Source organism: Falco cherrug, chromosome 17, assembly GCF_023634085.1.
Source record: "Falco cherrug isolate bFalChe1 chromosome 17, bFalChe1.pri, whole genome shotgun sequence".
Lineage (NCBI taxonomy): Eukaryota > Metazoa > Chordata > Aves > Falconiformes > Falconidae > Falco > Falco cherrug.
In genome coordinates, this window is record NC_073713.1 from 4550461 (window position 1) to 4575856 (window position 25396).

The 25396-nt window shown below is 41.8% G+C and overlaps 1 protein-coding gene across 4 annotated transcripts in view; it reads left to right on the top strand.

Moving 5' to 3' along the window:
* ARHGAP32 (Rho GTPase activating protein 32) overlaps positions 1–25396 on the top strand; it is a 259327-nt gene that overhangs the window by 85549 nt on the left and 148382 nt on the right. For all 4 annotated transcript variants that reach the window (XM_055728664.1, XM_055728663.1, XM_055728665.1 and 1 more), the window contains one exon: positions 16671–16779. In XM_055728664.1, coding sequence (XP_055584639.1) covers positions 16672–16779 — 108 coding nt within the window. In that variant the 5' untranslated portion in view covers position 16671. The remainder of the gene's footprint in view (positions 1–16670; positions 16780–25396) is intronic.

Here is a 25396-nt window from a genome sequence, read left to right on the forward strand (position 1 = left end):
CAGCTTTTCCGTCAGGCTGGTAGTTCAGTGCTGTTTCGTCCTCCGTTTTTTTCTATTTCAGTCCCTTCATCTTTCCCTCTCTCCCTCCAGGTGTGTTTTTCTGCTTTGGTGAGGAGATTTAGTGATGGCTCCGGTCTCGTTCCTGTTGCACTGGGGTTTTCCCTGGCCTGATGACAAGATGAACTTTCTTTTCTGAGCGTTGTAGTGGTGAGGAGGAGATGTGAGGAGCGGGGGACTAGCTCGCTGGGACATTTTGTTAGCAGTTCGGCTGCTCCGTATGCCCGATCCTCAGCTGGAGCCTTTTGGAAGTGCTGACAGGCTGGTCTGTTTCCTGGAAGTCGTATTAGATCTTAGAATTTTATTCCTTTGTTCTCCATATTCTTACCTTTTTGAGTTTTTTAACCTATTCTCACACAGCCTTCTCTTTTGCCGAGTGATTCCTTATGCACTAAAAAGTCTTTTGCAGGTGTCAGTTCTAAAGTCACGATTACTGAGAAGGGGAGGAAGCTTGAAGAGTACTGTTTACTGCCATTTTCCTGGGCACTGAAATTAATGTGCACTGGTTTCGACAATATCTCTTTTCTTTAGGAAGGCTAATAGCCCGGTCACTTCATTATCCTGCCTTTCTGCACAAGTGCCAACGTAATGGAAATGCTTTCATTTTCCAGACTACCCTTTGGGTGCTTGAGATGCTTTCAAAAGCTGAGCCACGCTTTCTTTTTTTTTCTGTCAAACTGAAAAAAGCTATAAATCTGTTCATCACCTGTCCCTTTAGGTTAGCATATTGCACCTGCAACCCTTTTTAATTCTTAAAACTAATCGGACAGTGTGCTTTCACCGGTAGGTACTTCACCAAATCATTAAGGCTTTATTTCTCTATTTATTTATTTTCCCAAGAGGGCATTTTAGTACTGACAGCATGAGTCAGGACAATTACAGGTTGCAGTGAAATATTCCAGCTTCTGATGTGATGCAATATGAACTGGAATGAAATGTTACCTTAGTCATACTGAAAAAAAAACAACAAACCCCAAACCCAATTAACACACTGTATGCTGTGTTACCTGCGAGGCAGATGTCTACCAGTTATCTCTTCCCTCTAACATCATCCCCCCAGTGGACGTGGTTGTGTGGAGAGAGCCTGGTAAGGAGAAATATTGTTCTTCTGTGCGTGTGTGCAAAGAGGTTGTCAGGATGGAGTTAAAAAAGTGTGTTGTCCACGGCTGTGTTTCGTGAAGAGAAGGCTATTATGAAGGAGAGAAGGCAGCCAGGACTCTTGGGTTTTATATCAGGCTTCACTGACTCAGCCAGTGTGGAGTTATCTTGTGCATTATTTACACCATTTTTACCCATACAGCAAAAATAGCTATTTTACAGGCATATTTTGACTTAATTGCGAAGAGTGCACCTCAAGTATAAAAACTACTTCAGGGTAAAATTTTATTTTGTTCCTGTTGGTCTTTTGAAACAAGATTGAAAGCTGGATTTAGTGGCTGGCTGTAATTTTCAGTAGGATTGTCCTTGTTTATTAACTTTCCCTCCTAACCCCTTGAATTATAGGAATTCAGCCCAAGGCGCTGGTGAGTAGTGAATGTTGATGCAGGTGTCAGGGTGATGCTGCAGATGTTGGGATTCTCCTCACTATGACTTCCTGGGTTTAACTGTAACTTATTTTGACACAACAGTCCAAGGTCCATCTTGACCCCTTATTGCCAGCCAGCCATCCAGCTATACAAATCCACATATATATACAAATCCACATGTTTTCACGTGCTAGCCGAAAAGCCCCAGCCTTCCTTGCCTTGCAGCGTTTAATTTTCTCAGTAGTGGAACTGGATTGTGTCTTCTGTTAGCCGTGAAGAGTGGTGTGATGGCAAAGGAAAGCATTTTAGAAAATCACTCGAAGCACTGTGACCTGCTCTGCTGCCCTAGTGAGATTTTTCTGACCTTTTCTCCCCTCCGACTTTATAGTTCCCTGCTTTAGCCAGCATAGTTGTACAGATATATTCTCTTGCACAGAGAAGGTGTTGGCATCCTCTCATCTTTTATTACTCTGATGCATAAGCAAAATGGTCGCAGAGATACCGTGTAGAATTTATACTGGTGGAACCACGCCAGGAGCGATTTTGAAGGCAGAGGAGAGGAAGCGATAAGGCATGGTATTTTTCAAGTGATTGGATTTGCCAGTGAAGAATGATGGAAAGGAATTATGGTTACCTGAGACATTTTTTTTTTTTCCCCCCAGCCTTGTAACGCACGTAAGCATCTGCTTAAATGTCACTGAACTTCACCACGTGGTTCAAGCCAGACAGCTACCTGAATGCCTTGGCGTTTCTCCTGCAGCTAGGTTCCAGACTGGAGGGACAGTAATGCTTCAGTGGTAATTTAGGAGGGTAGAGGATTAAATGTTCTTGAAAAGCTATTTGCATAAAGGTTTGCAAAGGAGAGAATGAGTGTGAGAATGTGTTCAAACTGAGCAGTGAAATGTGCACAGCTTGACTTGCCTCATCCATCTGGTTGGACTACGTTATCTATGTTTAACAGATTACATTTAATCTTACCATTTCAGGGAGAGCTGTTGAGCCTCAACAGACACGGGAGAGCTGTCCTGTGAAGTGATGCAAGTAAAATGGGAGCTTAGATTTCATGCTAGTTTCTCAGAACAAGAACGGAGGTGCAGAAATATCATGTCATCTCTACGTCCTGACCACGTTCCTTGGCTTGACAGGCCAGGAGAAGAAGGGGTGGCTCTCCTGCTTTGCCACACTCCTCCTCCTCTCTGAGTTCGTGCTGGATTCCCCAGGCTAGCATTTTCTTTCTGCCATGTGCTTGTCTGACTTCTGTCCTGGCTTTATCTTCCTGTCATGTGGCTCACCGAGAAAAGCCGGTTACCAGCCTACCTAGGCAGAGGTCGCGGTGAAGCAGGGGTTAAAGCCAGCTCAGTTTCCTGCTTCTCTGCTTGCTCAGGTGTGCTGCAAAGTCCAGTAAAGAATGGCTGATGAGCAGAAACAACTTTGTGCACAGAGCTTATGGGGCTAGGCAAAATTCCAGGCTGGGAACTCTTCTTGTTTCTCTTTATTTTACTTATTTTTTTAAAGTAGCTCATTTCTTACAGAAAAGACTTTTCTATCTGCTGCTATATTTTTTCTTCTTTTTTTTTCTTTTCTTTTTTTTTTTTTTTTTTTCCTGCTGAGTCATTGCACAACTCAACAGTCTTTTGTGCGGCTTGCTTCCTGGAGTCTTAAATCTGTTTGTCACGTACCTCTCTTCTTTCCTCCTACATTTAATATAACCACACTTATTTCAAGCACTTCTGCAGAGCGGAACCCTGTCAGATGGTCCCATGGTATCTCTCTGTGATCAGGGTGAGTGAGGCATGTATGAATGGCAGAATTTGTCCTGTGCTCAGTAAGCTGTTATTCCTGTGCTAATGTTAACATTTGAAAATTACTCATTTTCCTTACACAGAGGCAGCCGGCAAATGCAGGTGTATTAACTTGTAACTGAGGGGACAGAAAACCTTGTTTCCTTTTCCTTTTTCATATATTCCACTGCTGGCCTCTGCTTAGGCAATTAAACATGTTTCCTATTTCTCATCCTCTACAATGCATTAGAGAGAGTCCTCTTTTTGTTGTTCTTTGAAAATCTTTTTGATCTTGGCTTTTCTGTGAATATGTAGTTCACTTTTTTTCCCTCTTTCTTTGTACCCCCCTCCTTCTGCTTTTAAAATTGGGTTGGTGTTTCAGGGACTTTCTTGGCCTGCCTGATGTAAAATCAAATTACTTAAACCCACAGAATTGTGAAGCAGTGCAATTAATATGTTGTGTTTTAAAAGGGTGACTATTCCTGGCTGGCATTTTTTTCAGTTTTAAAATGTCCTTGGTCTCAGTCACAGGTTATTTTCTTTAATCCTTATACTTTGTTGCTCATAGTTTGCTTTTCAAACAAAAAACCATAAACATAAGCTTGACCTTCCCTGCCCCCCCTAAGTGTTTGTTTCATATGCTTCCCTCCCAATTAATTAGAAATAACCAACAAAACTATTTCTTTTCCTGAGCTTTGGCATTCCCAAAGGATTTGAGTGATGTTGCATGATGAAGCATTGCAGCATCCTTACAACCTCAGGTCCTCAGCTCCAGCATTTGCAAAGGTAAATGTCCATTTCTCTTCACTCGCTGTGAAGAGACACACGTAGGCATCAGGACGGGGCCTGCAAAAGCCCACATGGGGCTCTACAGGACGGGAGGTGGCCAAAGGCAAGAGAAGGTCTCTGGGGGGTGTGTTAGGATCTTGCTCATCCCTGCTTTGTGAAGCTACACGCTGGTGCAGGTGAACTGAAATGATGCTGTGGCTGAACAAGGCATTCCTGCCCCTCTCGCTTTCATAAGGCCCACCGGAGCTCTCGTAGCCGTGTGCTTCGCTGCTGATCCAGCGGAAAGCTAGTCCTTCTTAAAATTTATTTATTTTTCCTCCAGGCCAATATCTGTAGAGATGGGCTGGCACAGGGAAGATATGTCATCAGATGGCTGGGGCGAGATGGGGAGCCACCCCTTTCGGAAATAGCAGAGCCCTTGCATGGCTGCTTAGAATGTTCCGGAAACCTCGTCGCTGGATAAAAGTGCTGTCTTGAAGCTGTACTGCCTAAGCACTTCCATAATACTGATCCCTGCAGCCCAGTACGTCTATGTTTGGTGCTCCTAGTAAGTCTGTACTTAGCTTATTGCTTTCACTCCCTCTCTCTCTTTTGAAAGAAGTTCAGAAGGTGATGGGGGAAGGAGAGGAGGAGGTATTGCATAAACCCTTAGTGGTCAGAGCCACAGATTGGGAAACAGGAGACTTCAAACGCTGTCCTGAGCCTGTGCAACTGCATCCTCTGAGAGAGCGCCCTAATGATCTGTCAGTAACTTGTTCTTTTCACCAGGCTACAGCATTTTGTGGTGGGGATTGGGTGAGGGCAGTGTGCGTGGTCTAGTCTGCACAGGAGGCTGTTGTTCTCCCTCATCCTGGGTTTTTTTCCCCCCAGGTCCTGATAAGGTGTTTGGTCTTTATGTGCCTTAGGGTAAAAGCTGTGCTATGGTGAGTGGTCTCGGTGGTTGGGAACTGTGAAACTGATGTTATTTCCTATTTTTTAGGCTCAGTCTTCCCCTGCAATACTGGACAAGTTCCTTGAGCTGTCAGTTACCATGGGTTTTTGGAAAATGGATGGAAATACTCTCTTTGCTCACCTCTTGTCTGGTTTAATGTAGATAGTCCTTGCCTTGACATTTGGTAGTCCTCTGGCATACTCAAGTACAGCATTTAGCATAATTGGGGTCACTAGACAATAGCGCTTATTATCGGAAGTCTTATAATAAAGGTTACACGTGGCATTTCAGTATTGTGCTCCTCTGAGTAGCTTTTAGAGTTAATGTCTTTGTTTTATGATGTGCCATCTCTCAGTCTCTCATCCAAAAAGAAAAATAAGTCTAAATTAGACTGAAGCCTTGGCTAATTGTTCTTTTTCTATTCATCTCTGTGGCAGCAGGAAACCTGGCAGCAGGGTTTCCATTCACAGCAGACATGCGTGCCAGCTCAAATGCTTTTATACCAAAAATGAATGGGTGTTGAAGGTAAAAATGATGGGACAGTAGTGGTTGCAGCTGTATCCTTGAGAACTCGAGGCAAGGGAGATCAATAATTTTTTTCTCCCTATATTGGGGGTTTTTATTATTCGCTGAAAAAGATATTTAGCAGTTGCAGATTATTCCAAAAGGGCAGAGTACATGGTTTTTTTGTTTGTTAAAGACTGCATGGGTCTGTTTATAGTGCTGGTGCTGGTTCTGCACAAGGTAAGAATGGAAATGTACTCTCAACCGCTGCGAGACATTTTGACCCCTGTAGCACCTTCGTCTTCTGGTCTGTGTACAGCTTTCAGGTACTGCTTCCACTTGTCACCCCTGTATCTTACTTATTGCACTGCTGCCACTTCCATTTCCTTCTCTTGTGCATCAGAAACACAAGTAGCAGATGGGTGGCCTGGGCAGATTTATCCTGGCTAGTGCTTTGCTTTTCCAGTATTGTGTTAGCCTCGGGATGACCCGTTTGTTTGTGATACACATCTCTCTGCTGTCGAGAAATAATTACAGTGTGGCTTTGCACATATTATGCCCATATGACCCCCATCTGGTTCAATCTGTCCCTGATGCCTTTCTGTAGTCATAGGCCTCCATTTAATTCCATTTAGCTGGTCAAGAGCAATCCAGTAGGAATAATAATAGTGAAACATGTTAGTAGTGATTTCTAGACATAGAAAGGACAGAGTACCCACGTATTTGCTGTTGATATAATTGCAATTGAGTGATAGTAGCACAGATAGGAGGAATGCTGCAGTGCTATGGTGCTAGAGCTACTAGTCATTTAAGACTAGTAATTTAAGGCAGAACAGTGACAGCTGGAGCTACTCTTTATTTATTTGCTTATACTTATCTTCTATTATTTGTTCAGCTAATCAGGTTCTGTCATCCCAGACTTAATTTCCATTCTTTTCCTTGTGAGTATTCACTAGCAACTCCACTTTGGATGTGGTTTTTTTTCCCCTGGCTTCTTCCACAGGGTGCCCCATCACCATGCAGTGCGAACAGTACATAGAGCATCATTTTTGCAGTGTCCTGGGTAGACAGAACGAGTAGCTCTAGGTAGGTGAGCAGCTCCATAGAAATGTTTTATTTAGGGGAAGGATTTCCCTACTAAGAAGCTAGCTGACTGGACAAGTTTTACATGTTGTTTCATGTTATGAACAGTTGTCACTTAATAGCATGCAAAGCTAATTGTAACTGATTAGTTGATTGCACTTGATCATTCCATGTGCTGAAAGCATCATTTTTCCAGAATGTGCTTCTATGAGGAAAGATTAGATTTACCATGGCTTCACATTGGCACTGAACTGCAAACAAAGAGGAGATCAGCCCAGATGAGTGTCCTTAGATCTAGGTTTAGGTCATTACAATTTTGGAGTGTGCTTTGATCTTTGCTGCATTTGGATTAGCTGCAAACAGATGGGGTTTGTTACTGCTTTCTGTTATGGTAATATTTGAAGCCTCCAGTTAAGATCGGAACTGCTTTTGCTGGGCAGCGGGGAAGACATGAGATGAAGGGCTGACCCGGAAGAAAGCATAATCTTAATAAACAAGACAGACAAAATACGGGAGATTGCCAAGGAAGTGCAGGGAACAGGTTTTGACCAAGAGTGTGGTGAGATGGTTCCTGTCTTTCCGTCCTCTGGATAAGGAGTGGTGGCATCTGAGCCCCATCGTGCCAGGGTTGGAGCGCAGACCATTCAGACCATGGCCAGCGGGAGGAGGAGAAACACAAAGACTTCTCTGGGGAGCAGGAAGGGCAGGAGCAGCCATCCTGCCATCCTTTCCCATCTCCCTTCTGTGTTGAAACTTTAGAGCTGCTTTTAGTGATCTATTAACTGTAAATGAAAGGTTAGTACCCTTTTTCCCTAGAGGAAATTTTCTTTAATACTTTTATATTTATTCCTGAATCAAACAAGAGAAATCCAAGTCAAGGCTCAGTGATTCTGATTGTTCAGTGATTTCTTAATTCTTTTTCTAATACTGGGCAAAAGTGATAAGAAAAACCTGTTCCTGAGGATTTTATTTTATTGACTGCCACTGTGTTCTTCTGAAAGAAAATGCCAAGCACCTACTAAAACAACATCTTTTATGTGTTGCCAAATAAAAGAGCAGGTTTGTTCAGTAATATATGTATGCAAAAGCATGAGGATTCAGTGATTATTTTTATAAACCTCTTTAATAACTAAGAACATGTCTCAGAGCTTGTAAAAGCTGAATATTCCAAGAACTTACTCTTTTCATAAAGTGTTTAAAGAAATTCCAGTTATGTAAAACCTGAATGCAAATTATTACAGCGCAGTTCAACAAAGCTTTTAGGTACATGTTCCAGTCCCTTCCAGAGCATGAAGTACATATCTCTTTATTTATTTACTTATGTACTTTGAGATCGGTATTACTGAGTTGAGACATAAAACACAGCCGGGTGAGACAAGAAGCAATAACCGGAGCTACTAAACTATGGCAGAAGAGCAGAATAAAAAGAAGGTGGGTCTGTTCACCCCCAATTGCCATTTGTTGCTTTCAGATTTAGAGAAGATTTACCAAAGGTGGTTTGGGGTTGACCTTGCAGCATACCTACAGAACTGTGTTTTGAGGAAAGGAAACAATAACAGTTTTTTGCTTTATAGTATGCTGTTGGCTTCTCCTATCCCAGTGTCCCAGCTACTGGGAAGAAAATTAACTCTATCCCAGCCAGAACCAGGACACGCAGCATCCCTCCTTACCCCTTAATGGATGTGAAGAGCATCTCTGGAGTGGTTAGCCATTTGATGTCTTGAAGGTACCTGCAACCTGACCAGTGGTGCCAAGGTCCTGGTGGTAGAACTACCATGGCTGGCTGAAGAGAGTAGGTCACCGTGACAGCCGGTGACAGCCAGCCCAACTACATCTGAGGTCTTGGTGAGAACCAGGCAGTGCCCTCAAGCACTAGAATATTCGCCCACGAGTGTGGGGGTTTTTGCTTTTGCAGCTGAGGGTTAGAAGATGTGTGTGATGCACAGCATGTGCTGTGTCAGGGATACTGAGAAGTCAGTTGGTGGGGGGGGGGGGGGGGGGGAAAGAAAGACTATAACCAAGACTAGAAAGGCTGCCTGTTGTACCTGACGATATCTTTTTGCTAAAATGACAACTGTCACCCAGACTTGCCCATTTGCCCACAGGTTTTAAATTCCAGGTGGTCTGGCAGCCCAGAAAACGTGGCTTAAATATTCTTGCAAATTAATAAACAAGATGTCTATTTTGAAGTCTGAAAGCTCAGTTATACCCTTGAGCAAAGATAGCTTAACTGTCTGACAGTACTGGAGCTTGTATTAAAGCATGTCCAGAGAGTTGGAATGAGGCGAGAAATCAATATGTTAATTAATCTCTGCAGTACTATGGGCCTTCTCTGCTTCCCTCTATAGATGTATATTAACAGTGGGAGGACGAACATGTCCATTCTGACATTGTAAAAAATTAATCAAGTGATACTGCTGATTTTAAAAAGATCTTTATTTAAAACTTGCTATCTTTCATTTTAAAAACATTTTTAATGTCATATATTCTTAAATGAAAGGTTAATCCAGAAAAAAAAAAGAAGAGGTTTTTCTCTTTCTCAGAGGAAAAGATTTCTCTCCTGAGAAACAGCTGAGAATCTAATTTAACAGGTGGTGATGCACATCAAGTGGGAAAGTGATTTTTATCTTCAAAAAATATTTTGTAGGAATAGGAACCCCAGAACTAAAAATAGGCGCTAACTAGTTTTTTGTGATCTTGTAAATTGCCTTCTAGAGTTGAATCACAATTAGTAATGGGGATCACACAATTCCTTTGACTGTGTCATAATAAATTGGTGGTCTCTAATGTGCTTCCCAACACAGGTATGGTTTTACCAGACTGGATTTGGAATTAGGAAATTGGAAAAGCTGATACTGTAAAGTATTTTAAAACTGTCTTTGTAGCTGTAAGTTACATGATTCATTTTTGAAAACAATCACAATCTGTAAAGTGGAATTAATCTGTCTTTGTAATAGTGATGATCCTGTTAAGAGCGCTATTCCCGTAGCTTGGTGATTTCCAGCCTCCTTTATTTGGGCACATGTCCAAATTTGCCCGTGAAGCATGACGTTCCTTGAAAGGTGCCTATTTGCTAAATAGCTGCATAGCAGCAACGAACTTGTTTTTTTCAACTTCTGCTCACACATACCTGTAGTTCTCAGACCCTCACAGATCCATGGACCACAAGCTGAGAATCACTGATCTAAACTTTGAAAACTAGGTAATAAGTACATCCTTATTAGCACAGGTAGTGCATAGAGTAATCCGGAGAAATTTACGTTGGTTTGTGCGTACTGATATTTGAATGATATTTCATTCAAATGCTTTTTAAAAAATATTCTCTTGTTGTAGCCTACTCTTATTAATTTTTCTTGTGCAGTGCCTTCCCAAACGATTGAATTTTGGCTCCCTGACTATGAACTTCCATCAAAAGTAGCAATTACAGCTTTCAACTTTGTAGAATCAATCACAGTAAACCATTTAGTTATGCCAGGTTTTCATTTTGTGGTCAAGAATTAAATACAATCCATTTACCATTTGTTTATTTATGAGCTATGCTTTAAGCTGACCTTGTAGGTCTTTTCTATCTTCACATTGTGTGATCCTTGAGACAGACTTCAGAAATCTTGTTTTATATAATACAGATGGACATAATGTAATCAGTAAGGTGTTGACAAAGCTGATTTAAAACATGGGAATGAAATCCTTTCAGGTCAACACTGGCAGCCTTCAATTCCCATCTCTTGTTTCATTTTTCCTGGGGCTCTTGAGCTATCTCTGCTTTCCATATTGCATGATTATTTTCTTCCTTTCCACCGTATTAGTTTTAATTTCATGGACACAGAGTTTACTTGGAAAATTGGGTTGGGGGAGGGTATGTGCATTTAGGTTTTTTCCAGTCTCTCTCATGACATTTCCTCCCTCTCCCTCCCCCCCCCCCCCCCCCCCCCCCCCCCCCCCCCCCTTTATTTATTCATTTATTTATTTATTTATCCCCCCCCCTGTGGTGTGTGTGTGGCACAAGTTTGGGATCAGAAATGAAGATGTGTCAATGTTTCCCACTTCATTCCAACTTCTGTCCCAAGTGTTTATAAGCTTTGGGTCAAATTTCTGCTCCTGTTACCAAGTTTTTCTATCTTCCCTTGTGGTGGTAAGGGGCTACCTGTATGATGTGAAGAGCCGTCTTATTCCGCTGTCATATATTGTATGGTGACATCCACAGTTCTTTACATATTTTTTTTCCTTTGTAGCATTGTGATCCTCATCTTGATCATGTTATTTTTAAACCATCTAAAGCAGAGTTTTCAAGGTGTCTCTCTGTCAAATCACCCTTGGCTTAGCTTTCCATGCTCTGATTGAGAGTCGTGGGATTGAATCCTGGAAACTCTCTGCTGGTTACATCAGAGAGACAGGAGAGACTGGAATACATCCAGGCTGATACGCTATACCCTGAAGGGTTAATACGCTCAGCATCAGTTTGAGGTTTCTGCAGCTGTGGCTCACCTGTAGTGAAGTCCTGAAGCCTAAAGTAAACCCAATTCTCATTTGTCTCAAAATATCTTGTCCGTTTTTGTGGTGGTGTGTGCCCCGCAGCACTGTTTGTGACTCGTGGACTTGCAGTACTGCGTCGCAGTTCCCTTTTGATCGCTGTCTGCTGTCTCTGCTGCTCTCCTCTGTCTCGAGCAGTATCTGTTAGCAGTGCAAAGGGAAGGGCGCTTGCTGAAGACAAACACGGTTGCTAGGAGGATGAGCCGAGTGGATGTACAGTTCCCTGCACATTGCATTTGCGAGCGATGCAAAGAGTGATCTGCAGTTCCTTCTTCAGTGCCCTGGTAAAGGCTGTGTTATTTTGGCCTTCTGTGCAAATTATTTGAGCGACATAAATACCAGTTATCATCAGACGCTGTTTGAAGCCTGTTGGTTTTCAGTAAAGATTTGTGTCAGCACGGGCCTTACTTAAACTTGGCTTTTTGGGTAATGTTTATATCTCAGGAAACACCAGTTTCTGTGGAGCCCTAAATCCTGTTGAATCGTTGATTGTATAGGGCAGAGCTGTGCTTTTACATTGGCTGAGAAATCTCCAGGCATGACAACAGTGTCATATAAATAATAAATAAACTAATAAATCAGTTATCATCGGCTCTCACCTCTTAAATTGAGGTCAGAAGGAAAAGTGATCTGTGGGAGAAGCAGCAAGGGAAGCTGAAATGCCTGATGTCCCCATGGGGGAGCACAACCTAAAGATCGCACTTGGCATTTAATTTTAAAAATATATAGCCAGTCTAAAATGAGTATCTGTCAAGGAGACAATTAACTATCTGATATGAGGAGTCTGACATTCAAAATGCTTCATGCTTCCATGCTGGCACGTGGCTTTCAGACCATCAGGCACCTCTGGAAGTAATTTGTCAGCACCCTCGTGTTCTCCCAGAGGAGAGCTATTAATTGCCGTGTCATCAGCATCCAGATTACATCAAAGTCCGTGACAATTCTGTTACTCGTACCGCTGTGGTCTACCACTGGGACGTGGGACGTGCCAGAGAACCTAAGTAAGGGGAACAAACATTCTGGTGGGAATCCCACAGTGTTTTACAAGTTTCTGTTCTGTCTCTTCCCCAGTTTTAAGGAGCTCTTTCCATAAACCTGCTTTTTACGATTCTTTCTCTCTTGTGCAAACAGAAGTGTGGAAGCACATCAGGTTTGTGGATGTGAGACTCCTTCAAACCCGTAGGGAAAGTTATTACCTAGTGGAAGTTGTATTTAATATTTACAATATTATAAACAAACAGTAACTCTAGAGTTTACGGATATCAAGCTTAATATTAGTTTAATTATCGTATAAAGCACCTGTACTTACGTATTCTAGGAGTATTATGTACTTCTGCCTTGCGAGGCATTGCAGTATATACTCCTGAGCGTGTGCAGGTAGGACTTGATGCTCGAGAACGTGGGACCGCAGGGGAGCCTGGTCAGGAGAACAGCACCGAAGTGTTTTAATTCCTGATAAGCAGATACGGAAATACCACAAATTGTGGGACCAGCAAGATGGATTTGAGAAGGTGGAAAAGGGCATTGGATGTTTCCTTGATACAACTGTATCAGGTACAAATGTACATGCTCTGACTTGAAGTTCATCGACTTGAAATTCATCAACTTGACCTACCGGAGAACTTTAAAGACTGGGTGTGAATGTGGGCTGTGGCTTTTGTGAAACGTCCTGTAAACATTTGTTCCAGTACATTTGGTTCTCAATTTACAATGAAGAAGGATTCATTCATCTGAAGAGAGATTGCTTAATGGCCTCTATACAGCCAGAACTTTTATTAATATAATGGTGTCAGATTTCATTTGAAGGGCATTCAGAGCTGCTAAGCAGTTGAAGAAATGGCATTTTAAATAAAATTGAATTTCTGTTCTTATATGGCTAGCATTAAATTCTGTAGTGGATTTCCAATCATTTACAACTCCCATGAAATAGCCAAACGTAGGCTTTCTAGAACACAACAGCTTCTTTAATTTGTTTGGCTGTTAATGTTTACAAAATGTACGTGTCAGTGTTTTCTATAAATGCTAGTGGGACTGTAGGTATTTTCCCCTCCCGTGAAAAAGAATGCATGGCAGAAACCAGGTAATTAGTCCTGGTATGGCATGACATGCGTGGTGAATCAGACATATGTATGTTGTGCTATTTATTCGCTCTATAAATTAAAATAATGACAAACACGCATAATGCGCATGCATATAAAGATGCGTGCATATGATTATACCTATGTGTAATATTTCAAGCTTGTCTTGGGGCGAGGCCAGGAAAAATCACCATGTCTGACTGCTAGGAAAGCTCCTTCCCCCAGCTGTGTGGCTCGAAGGTTTTACATGCCCAGGGGACATCTTCTTTGATGATCCTCTCAGTGACTGCAAGCAGACTGGCTCTTTCCCAGTTTACACCATCATCGGATTCTCATTTAGGGGCTTATAATGGGGCTCCCAACAAAATACAGGACTGCGTCCTTGAAAGTGAATGGCTGAGTTCCTGCAGAAAGTCCAGAAGTCGAGGGTGCGCGAAGAAATAATGCTTGGAAGTGTTGTTGCAGAAGGATGCCTGTCCTCTGAGTCTTTTCATGACGGCTTTCCAGGGACCTTCAGCTTCAGTTTCATTCTCTGTGTCATCCTTGAGGACACAGTAAAGTCTGTTCAAATTGTGTAAAAAGGGGAGTGTCTTGAGTAGCTGCTTTTCTTCCTCTGCTTTCCCCTTTCTGGCCCGTATTTCATTGCTGCTAATTCACAAAAGTTATTTTCCTTCCTCCCCATCAGGGAGAGGGAGGAAAAAGCCACTAAACTTAACATATAAGGGACTCCTATTACCTGTAGCATCTTCAGCCTTCCTTGGTCTTGTGTCTCAGATGGCATGGAATTAAATAGTTACTATTAAAGATTAATAAGGGTTCACAGATGGTTATCAAGTGTTCATAATTGTGTTGGAGAGAACATTGATATTTGAAGCGTCTTCCCAGGGGTAACTGAAATAATGTCACTATAACCAGGCTGAGCAGAGTTTGTGTAATACATACAGTGTGTTTGCGTACATCCATTTTATAATCTTCATTACCGATCTCTGCCCTCTCCTGTGTTGTAGGTTCTCTGTGGCAAACTTTCTAGAAAGTAGTGCCCGTCTTGCGCTGAACCTAAATGGCTTCTCAGGGACTTTGTGTGAACACAGGTCAGTAGTTTTGAAGAGACTTAGTCAAATCTTGGGAACGTCACCTGATGGCAGCAGGAGCTGTGTCCTTGGGCAGCCCCTGCAACATTAGAGACGCACAGAGTATTTCCTTCTCAAAAGGAAGCCAAATTTCTGATGACAAATCCAGGAGCAGTTGCCATAAGCTTGAGAAGTTGTGGAGTAAATTAATTTGTAACCCAAAGCGCTGGCAAAGCTGTAAATTCAATCTCATTATTTTAAAGTCTTTAAACGGAGAAAGCATGCATTTTGAAAAGCTGTTTGTTTTAACCATGGTGTAGAAAGGTGGATCTCGATCATGTTACACATCATTTTGTTCCATCACCCAGTGGTATTGGACTGGATGCTGTCTGACGGCACTGAGTAAAGCTGCTGTGGGGTGATTTCTTTAGAATCTTTTTGTACAACTGCAGTATTGCCAAACCCAAACATCTAGAAATTCTGAGGCAAGCCTTACTGAGCCTTTTTCAAAATCATGAGGTTGATTTAAAAAAATATAGATTGTTGTTGTTATTATTAGTGTTCTCATCATCGTTGTTGTTATTATTATTGTTATTATATTTAGTTTTTTCTCTTTTTTTTTTTTTTTGAGTTGCATGATCTGATTTTCTCAGCAACCAGCGACTTTCAACATTTATTTTCAGTTAAAATAAGTGGCAAACTTATCATGTGGTGGAGCTGGGGTTGTGAGAAATAGGCCAAATCTTCTTTCTCTTGATATGCAAAGAAGGAGAAATGAAAGAGCTGCCACTTTTAGCATCAAATTTCCAGGTTTACAAAAATCAAATTCTTTTGAATTGCAATATGTTGGAAAGGTGTGAGTCTCCCATCTGAGCCGGCATTGCACCTCTGTGTTCTACACCATGGTATTTTCATGCAGATTTTTTTCCCTGATACATACAGCTTCCACCGTGTAGGTGTACTTTCTCTTGCCTCATTAGGGACAGCCTACTTTCGATTGGGGATGTTTGCGATGCGAATGGCACGTGAAACCAGTTAGCAGCGTTAGCCTGAGGCATTGCGACTTCTGGTTTTCAGGCCCTTATTCTCTGGGATGTGTTTTTTTTATTAGAGCAGAAATGTGATCACAAAGCTAGGTATAAAATTATATGGGATATAATTTTGCAACCTAGCCATGCTATTGCTGTGAGTGTTAATTACTTCATTCTTAACCCTCATGTAGAGTACAAAAGAGAGTTAAATGCTTTGGCCCAGCCACTTAATGTTGTCACATCAAACCGCATGCAGAGATTTCAGAACTTCAAATCTTGGATCTGAAGTAAAGGAGTTTCCTTAAACTGCTTTCACCAAGTTGTTTTAATCGAACGGGACATAAATCAGCATAGCCAACATTCAGTGAAACCAGCCCTGCTTTTCGGTTCGCGTGTATGCACTGTCGATTATCAAAATCGTTATCCTAAATAGATAAATGGTGATCTATTAATGAAATAAAAGCCTGCCCAAATCTCATATATAATGAAACCAGAACGGATAAGACGATTTCAACTGGCCTTTGGTAATTCAGTTCTGCACCCTAATCTCCACAAAGACACGCTGATGTGGCCTGCAGGTGCGGTATGGAACAGCTCCCTGGCTGTAGCAGCAACGTTGTCATAAGGATAGACTGAGAAGCTTTTATTAATACTTTTAAAATTTTGATTTTGAGCTTCTGATCTCTCTGCAAGCTTGCAATGTTCTCACAGGGTGTTGGAAAGATGGCTCCTTATCTGAACAAAGGTTTACCTTGATAAAATGAGACTGATTTGAGAGCATCCCCGCAGAGTTGGGGTGGTTGGAGGTGCTCACCCTTCAGACAGGATTAGTAAGAACGATGAGAGCTGATGGTTCAGGCCTGCGGATGTGAATTCAGGCTAAAATACAGAAACCGCTGTCTCAGTTCTAGGCAAAACATGCAGTGACAACTGAGGAAACAAATGTGTGCATTTCTTCTTACAAGGCTAATGTTGTTTGCCTAGGCGATAGAAGCAATTTTTCCGAAATGGACTGAAAATTGCTCCTCTGCATTTTTCTGTTTTAAGACTTGCAGTTGCGTGGTGATTAAACAAAATTATCCATTCATTGGTTAGGAAGTGCAGGTTTCTCTCCACAAGGTTTACACTCCTGTCCCGCTTGTATGACGAAGTATGAGAAACTTAGAAGTCTGTAAGATTTCTGCATTTGTATTGTTGTATGGGCCACATAACTGAGCACCATAGCAGACAGTATGTGGAAGTACCGAGAAATTGCCGTTGAGTATCAAACCTCTCTGTCCTCTTTTCCAGAATGATGAAGTCCTCTGTGCATACTGAAGAAGATGACTTTGTGCCAGAGCTTCAGAGAAGCATCCATCCCAGAGAGAGGCCAGACTGGGAGGAGACTCTCAGCGCTATGGTAAAACACCTTGTTGTGTTTTCTGTATGCATTATTTTCGCTTCGGAGCAATCTGCTCATATATTCTAGTTATGCATTGATTTATGCTCCCCGAGTTTCAGATTTGTAAGTGGATTGCATAGTACTTTCAATGAGACCAAAATACTTTCCTTCCTCTGGCAGTTTGTCAAGGAGAGAGAGAAGGAGCATGCATAACGCTTCTGCCCTATTAATATGTGCCCCAAAGCAGGTCTAGTAACCAATTAAAAGGTCCATAATGTCACAACGATTTTCAGTCTGCGTTAACCTCTTTTTCAGCAAGATTCTTGAGCACGAAGGGAACTTCTTGTAAAAACATGCTCTTTGAAGCATGCAGCATTGTGGAAGAATAATATTTTTAGCAAAATGCTTGCTAAGTCTACAGAAATAAAACCTCAGCCTGAAAGCTAACCTACCATCAAGAGGGAGCAGAACTGCAGAAAAGCAACTGCAAAGGTGCTGTTCTCATGCATACAGAAGCCACTACAAGAGGGCAGTGGGCCACAGACAACTGTATTACCTTGATATGTTTATTTTCTTTTTAAATAAGTGAGTAAAGTACCTGCAGTTCCACTTTACCAACTCCCTCTAGCATTTGTTGAGTTTGGAAGGTCAGATGTTACTTTATTAACAGCCAAATAGGGCAATCTGATTTTTTTTACCTTGCCTCACAGAAGCTTGACCTGCCTTGTTTCAGTGTAGGAGTGTCTGGAAGCTGTATCTTGCTTGTTATTTTCAGATTTTTCTAAATTGCCTCATTAGCATACTAAACTGAAGAGGAAATTGCCTTCTGCAACAGACCTTGGGTAGGGGGGAAGGTTAGTGTTTTCCAGGATGGCAGTGATGCTCTAGAGGGACGGGCATTCCAGCAGCATGGCAAAGATTACTTACTGTGATGTGGCACCACTGACAGTTTTTCCCTCTCAGTGGATCATGCAGCAGGGCTTGAGCCTGGAAAAGCCATATGTTCTCTGCTCCTGGACTGCCAGCAGCGCAGCAGCAGCAGCATGAGAGGTGGACTAGATTTAGCTGTACTGCAGGACAGTCAGGTTCATCTGATGTATGGGGCTGAGGGGTACTCATCCCAGCGGATTATTGGAGGTTTAAAGCACCATTAATATCTAGCTGGGTCATGTGAAGCAGGTTTTGGATTAACTGTTCTTTATATGATGTTCAGAAGATGTGTAGGTAGTAAACTCCCTACAAGCCAGGCATTTATTTTAATTTTAAACAGAGGAACAAAGCTAAGTACTATGTTTTACTCTTTTAAAAACATCATCTAATCCCATGTAATACAATGGTAATATTTTGCTCCACACTTCTTTTCAAGCCAAAAAACCCAAACCAAGGCATAGGCTTGACCAGCGTTTTTGTCTGCTGGTATTTTCTGTGATTATTACTCTGCTTGACTCCTTGCTTATCCGCAGTTAATTTTGACTTTTTGCAATTGTCACTTCCTAAGTATGTTTTTTCTCCTATGTGGATATTTTTTCCTTCTCTCCGCCTCGGCCAGCAGTTCATGCTGGTGCCGCCCGTTTGAGAGCGCTGCCTGTTCTAATCAGCGTTATTCAGCCAGCGGTGCGTGCTCCCAGCCTCGGTGCACGGTGCTGCTTAACACCCTGCAGCCGGGAGCCTTGTGTAAATCACTGCCTGCCACTGTGCTGTCTGTAACCTCAAGGTGTGTTTCAGGAATGTGAGTGTAATTCAGTCTCTCCACCTGTAACACAAGTTAGCTGGCATAGCTCATTTGTCATTGTTTTTTGTTCGGTTTTTTTGCATTGTTGATTTACAGTGAAGGAAAGGTTCGTCTGTTCTGGCTCGATACTTTCCTTGTTCTCATCCAGGCTGTTGCGCTCATGGATGTTGTTCAGTATTCAGCTCTATACTGCAGCCTGCGCATACGCATAATGTTCCTCTCACTGTGCTATTAATTCACTTTTTAGAACACGTCCTCTTGTGCAGCTCTACGCCGGCAATATAAAAACTGAACAGTCCAGGTGGCTATAAAAAAAGAGATTTAGAGGATGATAAACAAGAAAATTCACGTCTAAGATTTGCTGCACGACGATTTGGTATGATGAAGCACAGGGCTGCATGTAAAGCTACTGCACCTGTATCTATAGCGGCTTGGATTTGTGCTTACAGCATTTTGACCTCTTGGTCCTCTGAAGGCATTGTAGATGGGTAGAAAAACCTCACTTGCTCATGTTTGCCGTGTTGAGTGAATCAGATTTTCACTTTCAACCTCTGCCTTATGTCCAGTCTGAATGTACTATTTACAAGATGTAAATATTTACAGAACAGTGTTCAGCACTGGTACTTTCTATTCTCTGTTTAGCCAGTGCATCTACTATATTCTTGATCATTTTTCTTGATCATTTAAAACCCGAGATTTTTTTCCTTGCTCTTTTCCTTCATTTTGCATTTTTAGCAGCCTCTGGTTTAGCCTTTGCCCAGAGCACGCTCCTTACATGGTATGTGAGTTTCTCCTAGTGGCATAATACATTTAATTTTTCGTTAGCAGTTAAGTTGCAGACTTCAGGTTTTGTTGTTGCTTGCTTTGTCAGCCTGTGGGGAAGGGAGGCTGCCAGGGGCTGGGAGAAGTCGGATGTAGCTGTGCTGTTTTCTCCTCTCCATTGCTTCCTGTGGCAGGCAGCTGGAGACCCCACGGGGTGCGAGGCTTTGTCACTTTACATGAATTTCACGTTCTGCCAGGTGAGCAAATGCTGAGACTAGCGACACTATGGAGAGCTTGGGAGACTCCGCTACAGTTGACAGACCGGTGACGCTCATTCATTTGTCTCCTGAACTTTGCTGTTGTACATGTTTTTGTACTTTGGGAAAAGGCGATTTATGCGTTCACAGTTAGATGAACGTATACAAGTCCCTACTCCGCTGCTTCCCTTTTATCCGCAATATATTTTGAAGTGCTTATTATTAATTTATGTAAGTGCTTTGTTTGCAGAGTTTTTTCTTAACAAGAAGTAAACTAAAGGTCTTTCTAAATGTAGGGAGGTTGAATGACTTCCTATACTGTTAAATATAAGGTAGGGCAGAAACTCCACTTTCAATATTTCTGCCGTTGCCAGCTTATTCTGGGCACTCAGTAGCTTTAGTCCCTTTTTTGATACTATTTTTATCATCTATACATGTATTATTTGTACTTTCACCTACTTCTTAAAACTGCTTGTTTCTTGTTTGTGGTTTAGCAGAAAGGCAGATGATTTTGTATTGGAGACCTGGTTTGCCTGGGCACTTCTGGTGGATCTGGAAACCTCGTAGTAGTTACGAAATCCAGCGTTGTGGATTTTGAGAACCAGGCTGAGTGAGATGCAACACTAGGTGGACAGACTTGACCGGAGTTAGATAATAAGACAGCTGCCTGGGTAGTCCTCAAGGACTGCTATATTTTGTATTCCCCCCCTGACTCATGTTCTGTATTTTTAGAATTTGATCATATTAGATACACTGTTTTTCTCTCTGCTTCAGCCTCCTATTCCCACCGCGCGGCTGGCCTGCTGGGTAACCTTCGCACATGCCCGTTTTTTCTTTCTCTGCTCCAGTTTGGAAAATGCAGTTAATGATACTGACTTTCTTTGGAGAACACTTCTGAGTTCTAGGGAGGAAACACGGTATTTGAGCCAAGTGATATTGCTGTATATGGATTTTCTAACATTTCTCTGAGGTAGTAATGTTATTTTAAAGGAAAGGAGTATCTTTTCCTTGTAAGGTCCTGAAGAGTGCTCTGTGTCTGTTACGAGAAATGAAGCTGTGAAAGAGCCTCTATATAATATTTCTCATACAAGCCTATAAAACGGTTGTTCTCAGCTTGTCATCAACTGTGGCATAAATTGATATCTGTGCTTAATATTACGTTTCCCTTATGTTACTGACCATCTGACTGACCAAAGCTGCAGGGCTTTCAGAGCAGTGTGCCTCTCTCCGCAGCAGGCTGCTGTGCTTACAGACATGCACGCGTGCTCTATCCCTGTTGCCTTTTTTCTTCCATTTGTCTGAATTTTGTGGGGAAGCAGGATTAAAACAGTGAGATCAATGTAAAAATCTTTGTTTATGCACCCTGCTGAAAGATGCCACCTGAAACGACATTAAGCTCATAGGCACTGGAGATAAGTGATATACTCACTCCAAAGCTAGAAATAGGATTTCTTTTGTGTGTATATATGTGTGTTTCTGAAAAGGTCATTTTTTCTGCAGCGTCTGCCACCTCTTTCAGCTTTGGAAGCTTTTAGAAATGAGGCCCTAAAGCTGTGGTAGGTTTCTTTACTGTGAGATTTTTTTTTTCCGTAGTACCCTGAGCACAAGAATACAGGTGATCATCCTGACACCTGGTCACATCTGCAGGGATTCATTCATGAGTAGATCATGGCTGGATGCGACCGAGAGTGCTTCACCTGGAGGAAATCAGCCTTTCCCACCCTAGTACACCTCTGAACTGTTGCTTTTGGGATCTAGAAGTGTGATTACCCATAATGAGGTTATTGAGATGATAGCCGTAGTATTCCCAAGGGTTACTAGTTTATAGCTAGGTTGCCTAGCAAAGGTGTGATGTGGAAACCTCTAAATTACTGATGGGAAACCATCAGGCAACCTTGAATTTGGCAAATGCATAACGGAACAAGAAGGCAGGCTGTTGGCAGTTGGGACATATTATCCTTTTCGGCTATGCAGGTGGAATTTTCTTAGGCAAAGTGGAAGCGTACAAATGTTTTAGATGGGCACAGGTGTTAGACCCTGTCCTCTGAAGTCCCTGGAGTAATCTTAGTTCTTCTATCAGGTGGATTTCGCGATCTCTAGTTTTTTCAGCATTTGAGACTAGATAAGGCACGGTACCATGGCTTGTGAAGGTAATAAAGGCTCTTTAATGAGACCTCAATATATCACTCTGTTAAATCTGGGACATGGCTGAGGAGAAAACTATTTTTAAATGCAATTTATAAAAGCGTGTAGACATTAGTGAATTGTAAAGGTTTAAAGAAAGATTTCACTCTCCTTAGTGCAGGGCTTGTTTCGCATTCCTTGTAAAGCACATAGCCCAGTGCTGCCACAGATCTTGATTGTGGCTTCTGCAAGAACAGGTGCAAAAAATAGGAGTATGTAGGGTTTCATTTTAAATTATTTTTGTTTGATGGGTTGTGTTTTAATTCAAAAAAACATTGGTCATGCTTCTGAGTATGTCAGTCCTGACCCAAGCTAACATGAACACTTCCAGGAACTGAAATTATCTCATTTCAGCAACTGAGATATAGAGATATAATATCCTTTAATGTGTAAAGATTGACATTTGGATTTTTTGTTCCTGTGGCTTACGGCTCTTAGTGCTTTGTATGCATATGACCCGACATCAGAGTTACAGTATCTCATTGTGAGCTCTTAAGTAATTGTGCTGACAGTTTTGTTAGAGTGATCCTGTTTTCAGATGGGTTATATGCATCTGAACGTCTATACATTATAGACTTATTTAGGGAAAAGAAGAGTGCTTTTGAGCTCTGAATGCCTACCTGCAGGTTCTTTTTACAAGTCCAAAGTTTTAAGCTCTCAAGTGCAAGGGAAAGTTTTAGTTGATAGGTAGCAGAAATTCTAGGGTTTTTTTCTGGTTTTTGAACTACTCGGACAATTCAGTGTAAACAGACTTTAGATATTTCTTCACCTAGATGCTCCAGCAGCTGGCTCTTGGCTCTAAGCCTTAACAACCATTGCATTTCTTAAGTCCTATGGAAAATGTTACCTTTGAAGTTTGGAGGTTAGTTTTGTGCTGAGGAAGGCTGTCAGCCTTTGGACTAGCCTGGGTTCGTAAGTCTGCAGTCACTCTTGCAGAAGCTGTGGCATGGCTTCTCTGTCCAGCAATCAGCAGCATTTTAATGTGAATTGCTGCAGTTTCTGCTGTGGAGCAGATGGGTCACAGGGCGCCATTGGTAACAAAGATAACGATGGGACAGAAATGGAATTTCGGATAGTGTGGACAATATAGGCGTTGATAGGAGACTAATGTTCCACACAGCGCACCAAGCAGTCATCGGACTTTAGTAATATTTTGGTCAAAACAGTTCTGGTCTGGCATTACACATAATTTTTAACATATATTTTATTTTCAATTCACATAACTTGTTTTCCTTGTTACTGCTGCATGAATTAAGTATTTTTTTCCCTTGTTAAGCTTTTGGCAAGGTATTATATTGTTGTATAAAGTTCTTTCTCTCCCTCTCCCGCTTGGTTAGAGAGTCATTTTTATTTCACAGACTAACTCCCAGCATGAAACTTGTCCCTGAGAATCTTTGAAAATTGGGACAATCACTTAATTGGCACGTTGGCTTCCATTTGGGTTTGCCAATTAAATGAGTTCAATTAAACCAGAATAGATACTGTATTTTTGGCAGTAAGTATTAATTTATATATTAATTTCGTTTTCATTGATGATGCTATAGAAGCAATTGTTTCTAGCTGCATTTACTGTCTTTACAGTGTAGGCAGTCTTACAGTACCGTGTTGATCCAGGAGAAGAGAATTTCTGTTTTAAAATCAGTGTATATGCAAGATTTAGCAAAGAAGGAATGGTTTAGAATTTTCTAAGGCTGGAACAGTAAAGTTTGTTGTTCACCATGATCACCGGTTTTAACGCACCCTGATTTTGCATTTTGCATATCTTACCTATTTCAAAGTGAATCTGATGCACATCAGTAAATGCAGCGTCTTGCTAAGTGAAATGTTTGGGTCATGTATTTACATTTACTTCTGTTATGGTCATCGAGGATAACAGCAATTAAAAAGACAAAGATTTTTGAGTGCTCCCAGTAGCTCCCTGCCAGATTACAGAAGTGTAGGTAGGCATCACATGCATTGTACATCAGGCACTCAAACCTGGGTTTTACTAAGGCCTTGGGGAGCCTGAGTGCCCCTGTTTATCATACCGTGAGTAAACCACTGGGCTCAGGGGTGTATGTGATGTCAGTAGCAGCTGTGTGGCACTTGCTTCGTCCGGGAATGACCAGTCTGAATTTCTTGTGTTTTAGGTTATAGAATTTCCCGGTCCATTTCAGACAGTTCCGTATCCCAGTATCTTTTATAGCTGTCACCCAGGGCTCAGACAATCCGCCTGCTGGTGGCAGCACGGTGATGCTGTTCTGGTGGCAGGATGGTGCTGGCAATGCTCTTGCAATTAGCCCAGGTTATTCACTATTGGAAGTTCTGAGAGGCAGTATGAGGTGAGCTCTGAAGGCAGGGTTATGTTGTCATGACCCTCCACCTCTTTTCCTCCCACCCTATTCCAGAGATGGTCTCTTTTTATGATGTTTTGTTGTCCTAAGAAATGCCACGATTGTTTGAAATGTACTTATTTGGGAGATAAAACTTATAATTCATTTATCTGTCAATCGCTTATCTCTGTTCCCAGCTGCTTAAAAATAAGATGGAGCATCCAGGGGAAGAAAGGACTCTCTTATTTATAAGTGGTTGGTTTGGGATTTTTTTAAAATCAATGTTAATTGCTTCTTAGTTACCATAACACAAAAAAAGGATGGAATAATTTTTGAAGCACTGTCAGTAGTTTACTCATCTATCCCCTTCCATTCCCCACCCCTAAGTTAACCCCAAGAGACAAACAAAGTTTGTCAGAATATATTGTCTTGCTGAAGGCTGTAGGCATTATTTTTACAAGGATTCAACCTTTGTAATTATAAGGTGATGAATTGTTGCCTGAAAATGTTGGTAATTTGTAGCCCAATTTTTTTTTATTTATTATTTAAAATATTCCTACAGTTCTGCCTTGCTACATTTATGTTGGTCACTGCTGTGCCAGTGTAGGTCTGCATGATGCTTGTTTATATTTGATCAAATGCTGTGGTTACTAGGGCAGAGATGATGCTGATGGCAAAACCCAATGTTTTTGTCTTAAGACTTCATCTTTGCTTTAGGGTTGTTCCATGAAAATTTGTGATGAATGCTGTAGGGGCTTGCTACAAGTGCTTTTTCCGAGTAAGGTTTTAAATTGTTTCTCACCCTAGAAGGTACTGTGTCTCATTTTCTTCAGCTAGCGTAGGATCCATAGGATTGTGACTGTGACCTGATGATGCGAGGATGTCTGACCTCCTATGAGTATCAGGGTTGGTTTGCATGGTTTCAGACTGAAAATCACTGCTGTCCTCTAGAACATCGGCAAGGTTATCGACTCCATGTTATCTGCGCAGGACTGGATGTGTCTTCTGGGGATTCAAAGTACGCCGGGCTTCTCTATTGCAGGAATCTACTTTAAGAAGTTTCTGACTTCGATTATTCCTTCCCACTTGCCATGCTTCAGAGGACTGTTTCAGGGCAGTTACGGTGAGAGAGTTTCTGGGATGCAGAGTTGAGAAGTGTATCGCTGAGCTGATCTCATTCAAAAATGATCCCCCAAAAGAACTTCAGCTTTCCTTTCTTTTTTAAGCTGGATTGTTTCAGGGACTTGCACTGCAGCCACTAAAACAGTTGCAGCTGCAGCGCCGGGAAGTAGGAGAGAGTAGCCTGGGGTGGAAGGACTGGGGTGGGAGTTTAAAAAATTGACTTTACCTCTTCAAGCCAGGCTATCATGAAACTATGCCCTCGGGCT